Source organism: Apodemus sylvaticus, chromosome 6 (assembly GCF_947179515.1).
Source record: "Apodemus sylvaticus chromosome 6, mApoSyl1.1, whole genome shotgun sequence".
Classification (NCBI taxonomy): domain Eukaryota; kingdom Metazoa; phylum Chordata; class Mammalia; order Rodentia; family Muridae; genus Apodemus; species Apodemus sylvaticus.
In genome coordinates this window covers 14,703,264-14,715,789 of record NC_067477.1, presented here as the reverse complement: position 1 = coordinate 14,715,789, position 12,526 = coordinate 14,703,264, and the positions used below count along the sequence as shown (strand labels likewise).

At 58.6% G+C, this 12,526-nt stretch overlaps 1 protein-coding gene across 4 annotated transcripts in view; it reads right to left on the bottom strand.

Annotated features, from left to right (window-relative positions):
• Nucleotides 1-12,526, bottom strand: part of Ccdc85c (coiled-coil domain containing 85C) — a 71,414-nt gene that overhangs the window by 6,983 nt on the left and 51,905 nt on the right. Inside the window, exons 2-4 of one of the 4 annotated variants that reach the window (XM_052185102.1) lie at nt 9,596-9,669; nt 4,896-4,934; nt 263-370 (exon numbers count right to left, since the gene is read on the bottom strand). In XM_052185102.1, the coding sequence (XP_052041062.1) occupies nt 263-370; nt 4,896-4,934; nt 9,596-9,669 (221 nt within the window). The remainder of the gene's footprint in view (nt 1-262; nt 371-4,895; nt 4,935-9,595; nt 9,670-12,526) is intronic. The other 3 variants (XM_052185103.1, XM_052185106.1, XM_052185105.1) reach the window with 3 other exon arrangements.

Below are 12,526 nucleotides of genomic sequence, written 5' to 3'. Positions count from 1 at the left end.
CAGGAGACTAGAGTAAGGAAGGACACACTCAGGGCTGGCTCTCCAAGCTTGACTTTCCCCCATGGCGGCCCCAGACACAACTGGGGCTTCAGGCAAAAGCCCAAAGTCTTTTTGTTTTTTTAACCACAGCGCACCCTCAAGCCCTGGTCTGTAAACAGCCTGTTTCTCGCCTCTGTCTGTCTCCTCTGGAGCTCAGAGCAAGGATTCTGAGGGTTCTGGACCAGGAGTGGTGGGGACCTCCGGCGGCGGCGGGGACACTTACGTTCTGCAGGACTTCCTGGTAGGAGGGCGGCAGGGCTGCAAGCTGGGATTCCGAATGGTATGGGGAGAAGCCTTTCCGAAGCGTCCGGAACTCTCCGGAGCCCGCCTGCTAGGGGGAAAAGGAAGAGAGTCAGAGCCAGGGAGAGAGAAGGGCGCAGGCCCTAAGCCAGACCCTGCCCTAGCCCGGGCGGGCGCTGCTCTCAGTCAGCATGTCACCCTCTGCATGGCGGCTTGTCTGCCCCGCACACCCTCCCAGGCTCTCCCATCAGACAGAGAAGCCCGCTCCCCAGCCCACCACAAGAACCAGTGCAAACCAGAATCAGGAGGACACATGGGCAGACGTGCTGCCCTGAGGTAGCTCCCTTAGGAGAAAAACCAAAAAATCCCTGTAAGCCAGGCTAGTGACCCACGACCAGGAGCCAGAGTCTCTGAGGGCCAGGGAACCTGCGTGGTGGACAAGGTGTGGTCCAGACTGTCCACCTTCCTGGTCCAGCCCCGCAGAAGGCAGCCTTCCTTTCTAGGCCACTGAGACTTCAAAGGAAAGGAGGAACCCCACGAGGCAGATAAAAGCGGCAGGGGAATGTCCGTAAGTCAGCAGGCTGCTGAGTTCCCCAAACAAAGCCGGAAGGGAAGAGGCCAGGCTGGCTGGCAGGAAGGGACAGCTGTGTGTGTAGCAGCCCAAGAGAGGGCTTCCCCACCCACCCAGCAGCCCCCTCATCCAGCCTGGAAGGGACCCCCACATTCCACTGCTGGCCTCCTGCCAGCCACAGGGCCTAGCCCCCATACCTCAGGCCTCACAACACCCAACTCCCAGGGCTGCGAGCCTTAGCCACCTGCAGGTGGAGACAGTGAAAACTCAGACATTAGACAGAGGTGCCCGACCACCAAAGAGGTGGGATAGTCACTCCACAGCACTATACCACCCCCAACCTGTGGAGACAGACCACAGAGTCCAGCCACTGCCCTGGGGCAGCGGGGAATACAGGGGTCTGGTGGGGGTTGGCGTTGTCTCCACCCTCAGCCTTGGGTATGAGCCACACTCATGTGGGCACCCAGAAGCCTCCTGAGGTAACTCCACATGACTCTAGGCGTGGCCCCAGATAGCATCATCTGCAAAGAGATTGCCCGAGAGACCTCATAAATGGCCTTAGCCACCAAGCGGGACTGTGGTACCCTGGCCATGGACTTGTGCAGGCCACTGCAAGGCATTAAGGGCCACAGAAAAATCAGTCCTCCCTGACACAAGGACCAGCGAGTGGAGTGCCCTATGACCAGGTCTCAAGGATAGAGACTGTCCCCAACTGTCCCCAGTACTCCCTAACTCCATCATGAGTGACCCTTCCCACAGCTACCAGGCTTCCCTGAGGGGGTTACCCAAGCTAAAACTAAATCAAAACCCTAAACTAAATCACCACCGGCTCTCTGCCACCAGGAAACTCTTTTCAGCAGAGGGCACTTTCTAAGTTCTAATGAGCACTTAATGTCCACACATAAACACATCTATCAGTTCCCACGGGACCGTGCCTACCAATGCTGTTCTGTGGGAACGTGGAGACGTCCGTGCCACCTTGCTGTGACTGCTGGACAAAGTACAGACACCAGAGGTGGGTTCCCAGCCCAGCAGAGGATACATAATGACATCCCATTTGGCCACAGAACCAAGAATGGTGACAGACTGTAGCCTGATCTGTTTCCCGCCAGCCCACGATCAAGAAGACAGGGCCTGTCCTGTCCTGTCATGTCCCGTCCTCACCCACACACAGGATTAGGTTTGGGCTGGGCCTCCCTTCCCACAGATTCTCTGGCCCTCAATCAGACAGGCTCCTGAGCGGCCTGGAATCGAAAACACTGCAGTATGTGCTAAGGCCCTCCTCCCCTCCCACCCACACCCCTCCACAGAGTCCTGGGTAATTTCCTTGGGTGGGGTGGGGGTTTCCAATTAGCAGCATGCAACTCTTCGCCCCTACACTTTGGGTGAGCGTCTATAAATATTTGCGCGTGCACAGGACTTTATTAGCAAGCCACAGAAGCAGGCAGGCGAAAACGCACGTAATCTCTCATTAAGAGGCGACGTGACTAATGGCGCATCAAACGAGTAACCACTGCCACGCTTAAAGCCAAATTAAAAAGGCTGCGAGCTGCCGCCCGAGCCTGGGCAGAGCACAATTCCTGTCTTCATCTCGGAGTGGGAGGCAGGAGCTGCAGACCCCTTGAAGGGTGGGGCATTTGTCAGGGTAGAGCAAAAGGCCTTACGGGAAGCCGGCCCGCCCTGACATCCTATGGGGAGGTTGGGTCCCCCTCAGCCTGCTCAGAGCTGGCACAAGACTTCCAAGTCCCTGCAGCTGCGGTAGCTAACCACCACACACGCATTCCTCTCTTGTCTGAGCGTACAAGGACGCGCCGCTTCTGCCCACTCCTGAGGGACAGCCTGAGGATTCTGAACTAGGACTAAGGAGGCCCAGGAAGCTGTGGGGTCACGTGCCCTGCGACCTCAGTGTCTAGGGCAGCTCAAGCTCCTACCCAAGGCCAGCACCTGATGCCACCCCTCCTTAGTGCCTAGTCCAGATTTGGTGTGTGACCTTTGGCTACCCCACCAATACTGCCAGACTCCGCTGCCGTCCTATCTCCAGGAATTTCTGCTTGTGGAGCCTTCAGGGAGGAGGAGCCTCAGGCTAGAGAAACCCAGGCCAGGGCGTCCGAGGGCGGGCACTGAAGGAGGCTATCCTTCAGTGCCCGGGTGGCCAGAGGCTGTGCCAGGGACCCCTTCCTGTGCCTCTCTCCTTCCTGCTCCAGGAGAACTTCATTCCCTAAAACGTGCCATCCGTAGTGTGTTCACGAGGCACTCACAGAGAACATACTGAGTGGCAGGCTTAACACCAGGCCATGAGCATGGATGCCGCCAGGCCTGGGGGGTAGTGGGGGGCGAGCAGCCTGCCTGGAGGGGCCCCTCGGAGCAGAAGGCCGGGAGCCCTGTGCCGATTCAGGACCGACTGGGGAAAGAACTACAGGACTACCAAGGGCCCAGAGCTGGACTTGCCCCGGCTGCTGGTGCTACTAGTGTGGGGAGGTGGGCTATTCACAGGGCACAGGGTCCCCTGCCAACTCTTCCTTCCCTGGCAGTGTCCAGGACACCGAACACATACAGTACAGACTTGCAACCCTGTGACACCCCACGGTGAAACATGGCCAGGAGCCACGGTGGCTCGGTCCTCAGAGCTCCTGTGAAGCCTGCTCACTTGACTGTAGCCCGCTTCTATTTTGGGGGTCGGGAAACCCCACTGATGCAGGCATTGCTACTGCCCCCCACACACACGGATATGCAGATGTGTGAGGGGGCGTGAGGTAAGAGCCACCCTGGGCCTTCAGGTGCTACTTTCTGCCTTTCCTGTTTCTACCCGTGGGCCTGCCTCCCGGGCCAGATGTCCTGCCTCCATCATCTCTGGCCGTGTGGAGCAAAGGGCGGTGGGATTGCTTGCCCAAGTGTAATTAATAGCCTGGGTCACTCTGAATAATACTCTTGGAGCCTCGGCAGCCTGAAGGCATTGCGCCATCTGGCAACAGACAGCTCAGCTCGACAATTCACTGGCCAGGCTGGAAGCAGAGGGAGGACCGCAGACAGCAGAGGGAGGACTGCAGAGCAGGCAGAAACCAGGCCTCTGGGAAGCTATTCTGCCAGAAGCCAGGACCACAGACTGACCTGGGCTCGGCAGGTCTAATCCAGAGCAAAGCCCACACGAGTCCAGGTGGTCGCTTGTGTCAGGTCTCCCAAGGTGGAGCTCACGGGTAGAGGAAGGAGCAGAAGTCTCCAAAGAGGAGTGGCCTCTGCCGCAGCCTGTGGACGTGTGCGGCCATGCACTACACAGGCTGCTCTGTTTAGACCACGTGGAGCAGGGCAGGAGGATTTGGAGGCTGGACACACACGTTGCTCCACTGCAGCTGTCAGCACTGGACCTGAGCCCTTTGTAAAGGCCTTGCTGGCATGGGCAGGCAGTCCCAGGCCCCGAGGCCTGGCACACAGTCCTGTTGCTATTGATCAGTGGTTCTCAGCTGGGATAACTCTGCCCCTGGGGACATCTGGAGATGTCTTAAGGCATCTTTGGTTATCACTACTGTGTGGGGAGTACCAGCCAAGGAAGTTTCACACGCCCAACAGTGAGGACTGAGACTTGGCTGCCGGGCCTGGGTCTTTCCCTCCAGGGAGCCACAGCTGTGTGGGCCAGACCTTTGCTCCGCCACTCAGAGGTGCAGCATCCCCCGGCCCTGTACTGCAAGGGTCCCGCTGCAGAGCTGGGGTAGCGGGGTGGCATCAGAAGAAGGGCGGGGTGGTTGTTAGAAGGATCGGTATGTGGTATTCCCGCCTCAGGGCATTCTGTGATAGGCCAGCGAGAAAGGCCGGCCAAGGAATACCACTGCAGGGCTGGCTTGTTATTACACTGCAAAGCAGGAATTAGTGCCAGCTCAGAAGGAACACGCCCCAAAAGGAATTCACAGGCAGGACTAGCGTGCATTCTAGAAGTGGTCAGCTCCAGGAAGGAATGGAAATGAAGAAGAGACACAGCAGACACCCCACACAGCGCTTAGCAGCCCTCCTGCCCTCAGAGCCACTGCAAAACCCCCTTCCCCAGCAGCTCTACCTGGAGCCGGCTTCTCTGGTGGCCGTAGGGGCGGGGCAGCTGAAAGGAGAGAAAATAGCATCACCCTACCCGTCCGCCCGGCCCCTTTCCTTGGACAAGGGGTCTCAGGTGGGCAGGGGTAGCTTCACCACACTCGGGGCTGGGAAAGAAGACCCTAAAAAGCCATTCAGTGTTTTGAGACAAGCCCAGATTCTAGGGAATGCAGCCTCCTGAAGGGCTTGGGTACCCCCAAGGCCCCAAGCAGCTCTGAGAGGCTACCCAGTGATGCCGACTGGATCTGCTTTCTTTCTCTTTAATCTTAACTCATTTGTGGGCCATTAGGAACAAAGGGGTAGCCGCTTTGGCTGGGGGCCCTGAGACTTCTTTTCATTAGTATTCAGATGAGGTAAGAAGGTCACTTCCGGCCCAGCTGGCACCACCTCCCCTACCACCCAGGCAATCTCGTACACCCACCCGTCAAACCTCCTGGAAGGACCACCAGACCAGAGAGGCCTGTGGTGAAGTGTGGCTCACTCACAGGACAGCCAGATCCCCACTACCACAGGGATGGCCGCACCCTTCCAGGTCGCATTTGGTTCACTGAGATGAAAGAGAGCTGGGCCAGGCAGGAAGACATCGGAGGGATGCAGACCTGCAGTATGAAAGCCTTGCGGCCAGGCAGGGGCTCACCAGAGCTGTAGAGTTGCTCCCAACATGGCCCTCCCTACCAACTGGCCCACATCTCAGTGGTTACCCACAACGTCCCTTTAACTCTCTGAGTGACAGATGGCAGGTGTATTAGTGGTCTTGTTTTATGGATAAGGAAACTGAGGCGCAGAGAGGTTACAACAGCGGCCCTTGTTTCCAACCCCGGCAGATAGGTGGCACTAGTGAGCCGTCTCTAGGTTCTGCTCAGCATCTGACTCCTGGTAGGCACTCCCTGAGCCTTGGAGCAAAGCCTCATCCGGCCACCTGGCTGCCCTGCCCTTCTGCGGAGGGTGGACAGCAGGGTCCCCGGCAGGGAGCAGACAGGCTCAGGTCCTTGCTAAGATAGCATGTCAAATCTTCCAGAGCCGTGGCACTGTAGTGCCCAGGCGGGGGGCAGAACAGGAGTACCCTGGGCTGTGATAGACGTGGGCCACCGTAAAGAGGCAGGGAGACAGATGACCTCAGAGGGACATGTGGATGGGCAGCCCTACCTTCCTCAGGCCCAGGAATGTGAGGAACAAAAATTGGGGGGGGAGGGGGGGAGCATCCAACGGTTGTGGATGGTGGTGGCTGGTTCCTAAAAGACTTGTTCCAAATTCAGACACAGGACAACACGGGGCGCTTCATGCAGGAACAGGCAGAGGTTGTCAGCCAGGACGGCACAGTCAGAGGCCCCTGGGATCAGGAAACGGCAGACAGACAAGGACTGCCCACAGGACCTGTGCTGGGTGTCACCATCGTCCCTGACTTATGTGGAGGAAACTAAGGCACAAAGGGACAAGGAGTTCTGCCTGAACTTATAGGCTAACAACGGGACAGAAATGACCTGGACTCAGATCCATCCAGGGCCCAAACTCACTTTCGGATGGTTCACACCAGGCTGGTGCCATACTGTCCCCATCATGTGGTCAAGTCCCAAGGCCCCAGCCACCAGTCCTGACCTTAGGATGAGATCCCTTTGGAGGTGGGGGCTCTTGCCTGAGCGAGCAAGTTAAAGTAAGGTCCTCGGGGTGCCTGGTGTCCTCCTTAAAGAGACCAATTAGATCAAAGACGGGACAATGTGAGGGACACAGGGACCAGTTGCTGTCAACAAGCCAGGAGCAAGGCCTCGGGATAAACCAACCCCGCTGACACCCTGCCATTCAGCTTCCAGCCTCCTGGGCAGAGAGTAAGTTTGGTTGTCTGTGCCTTCCCCGCAACGCTGGCACAACTCGGCAGCCCAAGTGGGTTAACAGCATCCGTGCCAGGAAGCGCTCGCCCCACCAGGCCTTTTCTCTACCTGTGTCTGGTACAGATGTCATCACAGGCTGCATTCGGGCTGCATTCAGCAACCCCATGATACCTGGCCCTGTGCAGGCAGACAGAGCAGGGCTCAGATGCCTCCCAGCCGTAGGGCTGGACCAAAGCCTCTCTTCCAGAGCCAGAGCCCCAGACACAGCTGCAGCTACCATGGGCTCTCTGGCCTGGGTGAGGGAACACCAGGGCTGCTTGCTCTTTTGTGAGGCTCGTGGTTCTGGAGGTCTCATTTATCGCCCCGGCAGGGGGCTAACCGGAGGCCCCAGCGCCAATTACATTACGGCTGCCCCTACCCGGGTCCAGGCTGGGTACAGAGAATCTGAAGGAAAAATAATATGCACGGAGTCCTGGGATGAATCATCCTGGAGGAAGCAGCTGTGTTGATGAGATTTTTAAAGCCAGCACGAGAAAGAAAATATGAACCGCACTGCCGTAATTTAGCCTGTGAGCACCCTGGCACATTTTTAATTAAAGCTGTTTCGGAGTTAAATAGAGGCTGTGGGGGGAGGGATGGGGTGGGAGTGGGGGTCCGATCCAGGGAGACTCTTTGGCCTCCCACTCAAACCCCAAGGACACATCACCTTACAATATTGCTAACATTCCTCACACCTGCTTTCCGCCAGTGGGCAATTTCCCAGCTTTGCGAGGAGCTGGGGGTTTCCGTTGGATTATGATTTCATGACAGAATCATGAAATTCCACACACCAGAGCCCTGAGGCTGAGGAGTGAGGGTGGCGACTGTCCTGTCATCACTGTCTCCTTCCTCAAGATGCGTGAACAATGTTCCACGGCCATGGACGGCATGGTGGCCTATACGGAGGGTGCTCTTGCTCAGGTCTTCCTGAGCCTGGGCGAGCCTCCCTCTGGGCTGAGGAGACTGGGTGGGGAGCAGCTGGGGGGCTTCCCAGGCTCCTGCACAGCTCGGGTGTGGCAGGCGATGGAGGCATGGTTGTGGCCTCTGGGGCTCCGGGGCTCTGAAGCCCTTCCTCAGGCAATTGGTAGCCCGGCAGGGGTAGGGCCGGGAATCCACAGGGAGACCGCCCAGGGCCAAGACAGCTTAGAGTAAGCGGAGACACACCTAAGGGTGTGCAGGGAGGAGGCCCAGAGGGTAGTGCCAATCCCTTGAGGGGTGCAAGGGGCCAGGACAGAGCTGACCACTGCTCAGGCCTGAGGGCTTGTCCCCCCACCCCCCACGCCCCGCACAGGGCCCATAAGGCAAGTGGACACAGCTATGGAAAGGGAGGGCTTCCTCGTGGGACTATGGCTGCCCAGGGAGGGTGGACGGGAGGGAGGGACTGCTATACCGTAGCTTTCACATCCACCTGTTGTACAAGTTCATGCCCTGGTCTAATACTTGAAACTGGGTACAGGTTCCCAATGGGACAAAGTGGGCCCGAGAGCAGAAACAAAATCTCGAGCACAACCCCCACTCCCCGAGAAAACGGGGGGCACGGGCTCTCCTCTGGTTAGACGGTGGAGCACACTTCTGTGGGAAGGATGTGGGAACAGCATCCTGAACTTGAGAGGGGACTCCTCATCTGCCTCTCCACAGGAACAAAGGCCAGACAGAGGCTGACGCTGCCCGGAAGCCACAGGGCCTGAGCTGGGGCCCTGGCACGTGATGCCAGCCTTTGTTCAGCAGTGGCCCGTCAAGCAGGAGACAGCGCTGACACGGACATCTCCCTCCCCTCCAGGTGGACGTGGACCTTCTCCAGGGCAGGTGCTCCGCATTGCTTCTGGCACCGCTGCTGGCACCGCTGCACCCCCCACCCCACCCCCACACCCCACCCCCGTCTCCACCACCCCATAGCAACCACAGGCAGTCAGGCTCCCAGGAAGCGCCTTCCCCTACCAGGTGAGGCTAGCCCAGCAGGGCGGCCTGTGGAGGTGACACAGTGGACTAAATCCACTGTTGGGACGTGAGCCTCCCGATAGCCACCAGTGCACAGAGGAGGTCACTGTGGTCTTCCTGTGCAGGGCAGTGGGCACTGAGCGCAGCCGGTCACATAGCAACAGGCATCTGTGCAAGGTCTAAGGCTATCCCATCCAGGGATGGCCACTAACACTTCGGTTATACCAGCAGGCATAACAGAGGAGGGAGAGGCTCAGATGCAGGCGGGGTGAGGCCAGGAGCTGGAGGCTCGGGGGACTTGTCTAATCAGCGCATACCGCAGCCTCTCGTCACCAGGCCCTTTGCCATCCCTGCCAGCAGCTGAGGTGTCTGCTGGTCTCTCCTCCATGTCCAGTCACAGCCCACTGAAGCTCCCCTCCCTCTCAGTAGACACCTCCTCTCAGCCAGCAGCCATGACCAAGTCCCTCCCTTGACATCCTAATGCTGCTCTACCCGTGTGGGCCCACAGCCCCAACTGTACATGTTAGCAGGGTTAGGCCGGGGAGATAGACCTAGTGAGGAACTGGCCAGCAGGGGCTAGGGGTCCCATGCGGGTCTGCCTCCATTGGCCTGTCACCGCCACTGGCATCGAGCCCAGTGCCAGCCATACGGAGCTTGCAGACACTGGGCAAGCAGCAGTCGGCGAGGTTCGCAAGCCCTGGCCACCCAGGAGGCTGGATTAGAGCGAGGAGTAGGCCTGTGGCCAGGCTTAAGAGGCAGCAGGGGTAAGGAGGAAGCTATGGGAGCCCCAGAGAAACTAGACATGGGATGGCCTCTAAAGCAGTGGCCATTACCCCTATAGCCAACGCCCCGGGGAGTCACCTACCTGTGGGGGGAGCTTGTCACCATCCAACAGCTTCACCTTGCTCTCCAGTGGCCTGGTGTAGGTGGATGAGGGATCTGAGGGACAGAGGGGAAGAAGGCAGTCCGTTAGCCACCAGAAACTTACCTCATGGACACACCCACTCTAGCCTAACTCTCCCCCCGTGTGGTCCCCGAAGTCTGGTTTCCAGGAAGATGGTGGTGGTGGTGGTGGTGGTGGTGGTGGTGGTGGTGGTGGTGTGTGTGTGTGTTCTGGGGCCTACATGTTCCGGGGATGATTCCTTCTGACTCCATGAAGTTTCAGGTTCAGGAGGAGTTGACGTAAATATCCACAGCCAGAGACAGCCTCCTCAGGGCCCAACGCCCAGGAGCCCCCTCTCTACCATGTAGTGGGGAAACGGTCATCTTGGAAGAAGTGAGAGAGCCTAGCGGCGGATGGGTAAAGAGCGCGTCTGGGCGTGTCTTTGTGACATGCAGACAGCAACGGAAGTGAAAAGACCCTCCCTGAATGGGAACAAGGCCATGTGATAGACTAAGGGCTCAGGGCTTTAAGAGGAGCAAAAATGGGAGAGAAAAAAAAGCCCACCAGCCTGTGCTCTGTGCTCCCTCTCCCCCCCTCACACTCCTCCTTTTCTACCCGCAAAGAGGACACTTGTGGGGTGTTCCTTAATCACCAATCATGAGGCCCAGACAACCCCATCTATAACACATCTCAGGTAATAAGGTCCACCCACCCTCACCACACTGCCCCCGCTTCTTTATCCCATCAGAAAGGCGGGGAAGCCCCGCTACACACCAACCAGCCCCATGCCGCCGGCGCCCCGCCAGCCTATCCCACAGCCGTCTTCCTCCCCAGCGCAGAGGGGCGGGCAGACCATGGCAGACCATCCTCAGCCAGGCTGCAGTAGAAGGCACCTGACTTGGAGGGCTCAAGGACCAGAGGTCAGGACGGGAGGATGCATGCCAAAGTGGGAGCGGCAGGGCCTGTCCCTAGCACCTGTGAGGCTGATGGACTGCGACACCTCAGTCAGCCAGACACACCCCCAGTTAAGATGGGTGGGGGGTAAAGAACCCTCAGGAGCCCCCACCCATTCAGCCTAGATCCGCAGGGCCCGGCAGAGCATCTGGTGCAGCAGAGAACAGGAAAAGGTGTGGGAACAGGGGAGCAGGGAGCAAGGCCCAACCCACAGGCTGGAGAACAACAACAACAACAAAAAACCTAGAACCTCCCTCCTCCTCACTCCCAATAGTCACCTCTCAGGAATGTGGAGCCTTGTACTGTACAGGGGAGGAGAGGAGGGCAGCTCCTGGTAAGGCCTGGCCAGCACATCCTCAGGAATGACACTGTACCGGGCACAGGGTAGCTCCGACGGGCAATGCTGCCTGGGAGCCCAGCCTCGCTGCACAGCCCCACACTGAGTTTCCAACAACTCCAGAGACGGTCCCTCACGACCCCAGGGACGCACGGGAGTCTCTCCGCTCGGGCCCTGCCTACAAGGCCATCCACAGAGGCTGCGGCTGGAGATGTCTCCGTTTACTCGCGGATCAGACGATGCCCAAGAGCGACTCCTGCTTGGATGGCTCTGCTCGCAGGCATGCTGGGAAAAGCCCCATACTCGGGGTATATCGCGTCTCTCTGAGAGCGGAAAGGCAAACATGGAACACATGGGACGCTCCAGATCCTACACGCTGCCACGGGGACACTGCAGGCTGTGCAGCAGAGCGTCCCGGACATCCCGGAAGCCCGCCCCCATGAGGGCTGGGGATGAGGTTCAGTTGGTGGGGTGCCCGTCCACCGTGCGTGAGGAGATCCTGGGTTCAGTCCTGTGTGTGGTCCACGCTTGCCTGAAAACCTGACACTCAAGGCGACAGTGGAGGGGGTGGAGAGCAAGGGCAGCAGCCTTGGAAAGGCAGAGAACTTGAAGCTAGCCTAAGCTAAACCCTTCAGTTCAAAGGCTAGCCCCCTCACCTCCTGCAGGCCAGCCTTTGGGACCACGCTGGACAGAGTTCTGGAGTGGAGCTGGCTTGCTCAAAGAGGCGCGAGCATTCCTACACACCTCTCTTCTGGAGCCCACGCTACAGTAAAATTCCCTGTCGTGGCAGCAAACACGCACGCACCCACCCAGGCACGCACGCACCCACCCACCCACGCATGCGCTCATGCGCTCGATCCCCAGGCGCAGTCGCCAAGCCAGGGGGAGGCTCAGCCGACACCACCGAGTGAAGTTGTCAACGGGCCCACTGTCGCAGCCCTTTACAATCATAGAAACATTCAGTTTCTAAGTAAGGGCGCTGCCTGTCTGTCTCTCTCCATGGACTTCTCGCTGGGTGGGCACGAAGCCTCCGGCTTTTCAGTCCGTGGTGTGGCTGCCATCAAGAACGTGTGGGCGTTTTTGTTTGTTTGTTTGTTTGTTTTTACTTATGCCATTTAGAGTCCACTTTCAAATGATTCCAGATCAAGGAGCGATCTTCCCTTCTGAATTAGAAGTAGGTTCCTTCCCACCTCTCAGCCTCACCCCACCCAACCACGCCCCAGCCATTCGGCTTTAAGTTCTCCACGTGTGACCCGTGCCCACCCTGTTTCCAAGTCAGAAACAGTGCCTCTCAGTGCCAGGCAGCTGGGCCTCTGGGCTCCCCTTGGGTCAGGAGCAGAGAGGCTGCGGGCTCGGCTGCAAGGCAGGACTCCAGCTCCCCAGGAGGCTCGCGCTCCTCACTGGCCCAAAACTCACTCATGAGCTAGCTCATCGGGTGCCTCCTGGGCTCCAGGAGCCGAGTGGGTAATTAAATTAATCCTGGGGCTCCCCGCCCCCACACAGTAACGAGGGCTGGGCCACATGGGAGAGAAACGCCACTCCCCAGCTGAGGAGCTAGCAGGCAGAAATGAAGGCGGTGCCCACAGGAGGGGCCGTCCGGGAGGGTCGTGGTCCAGTCTCTG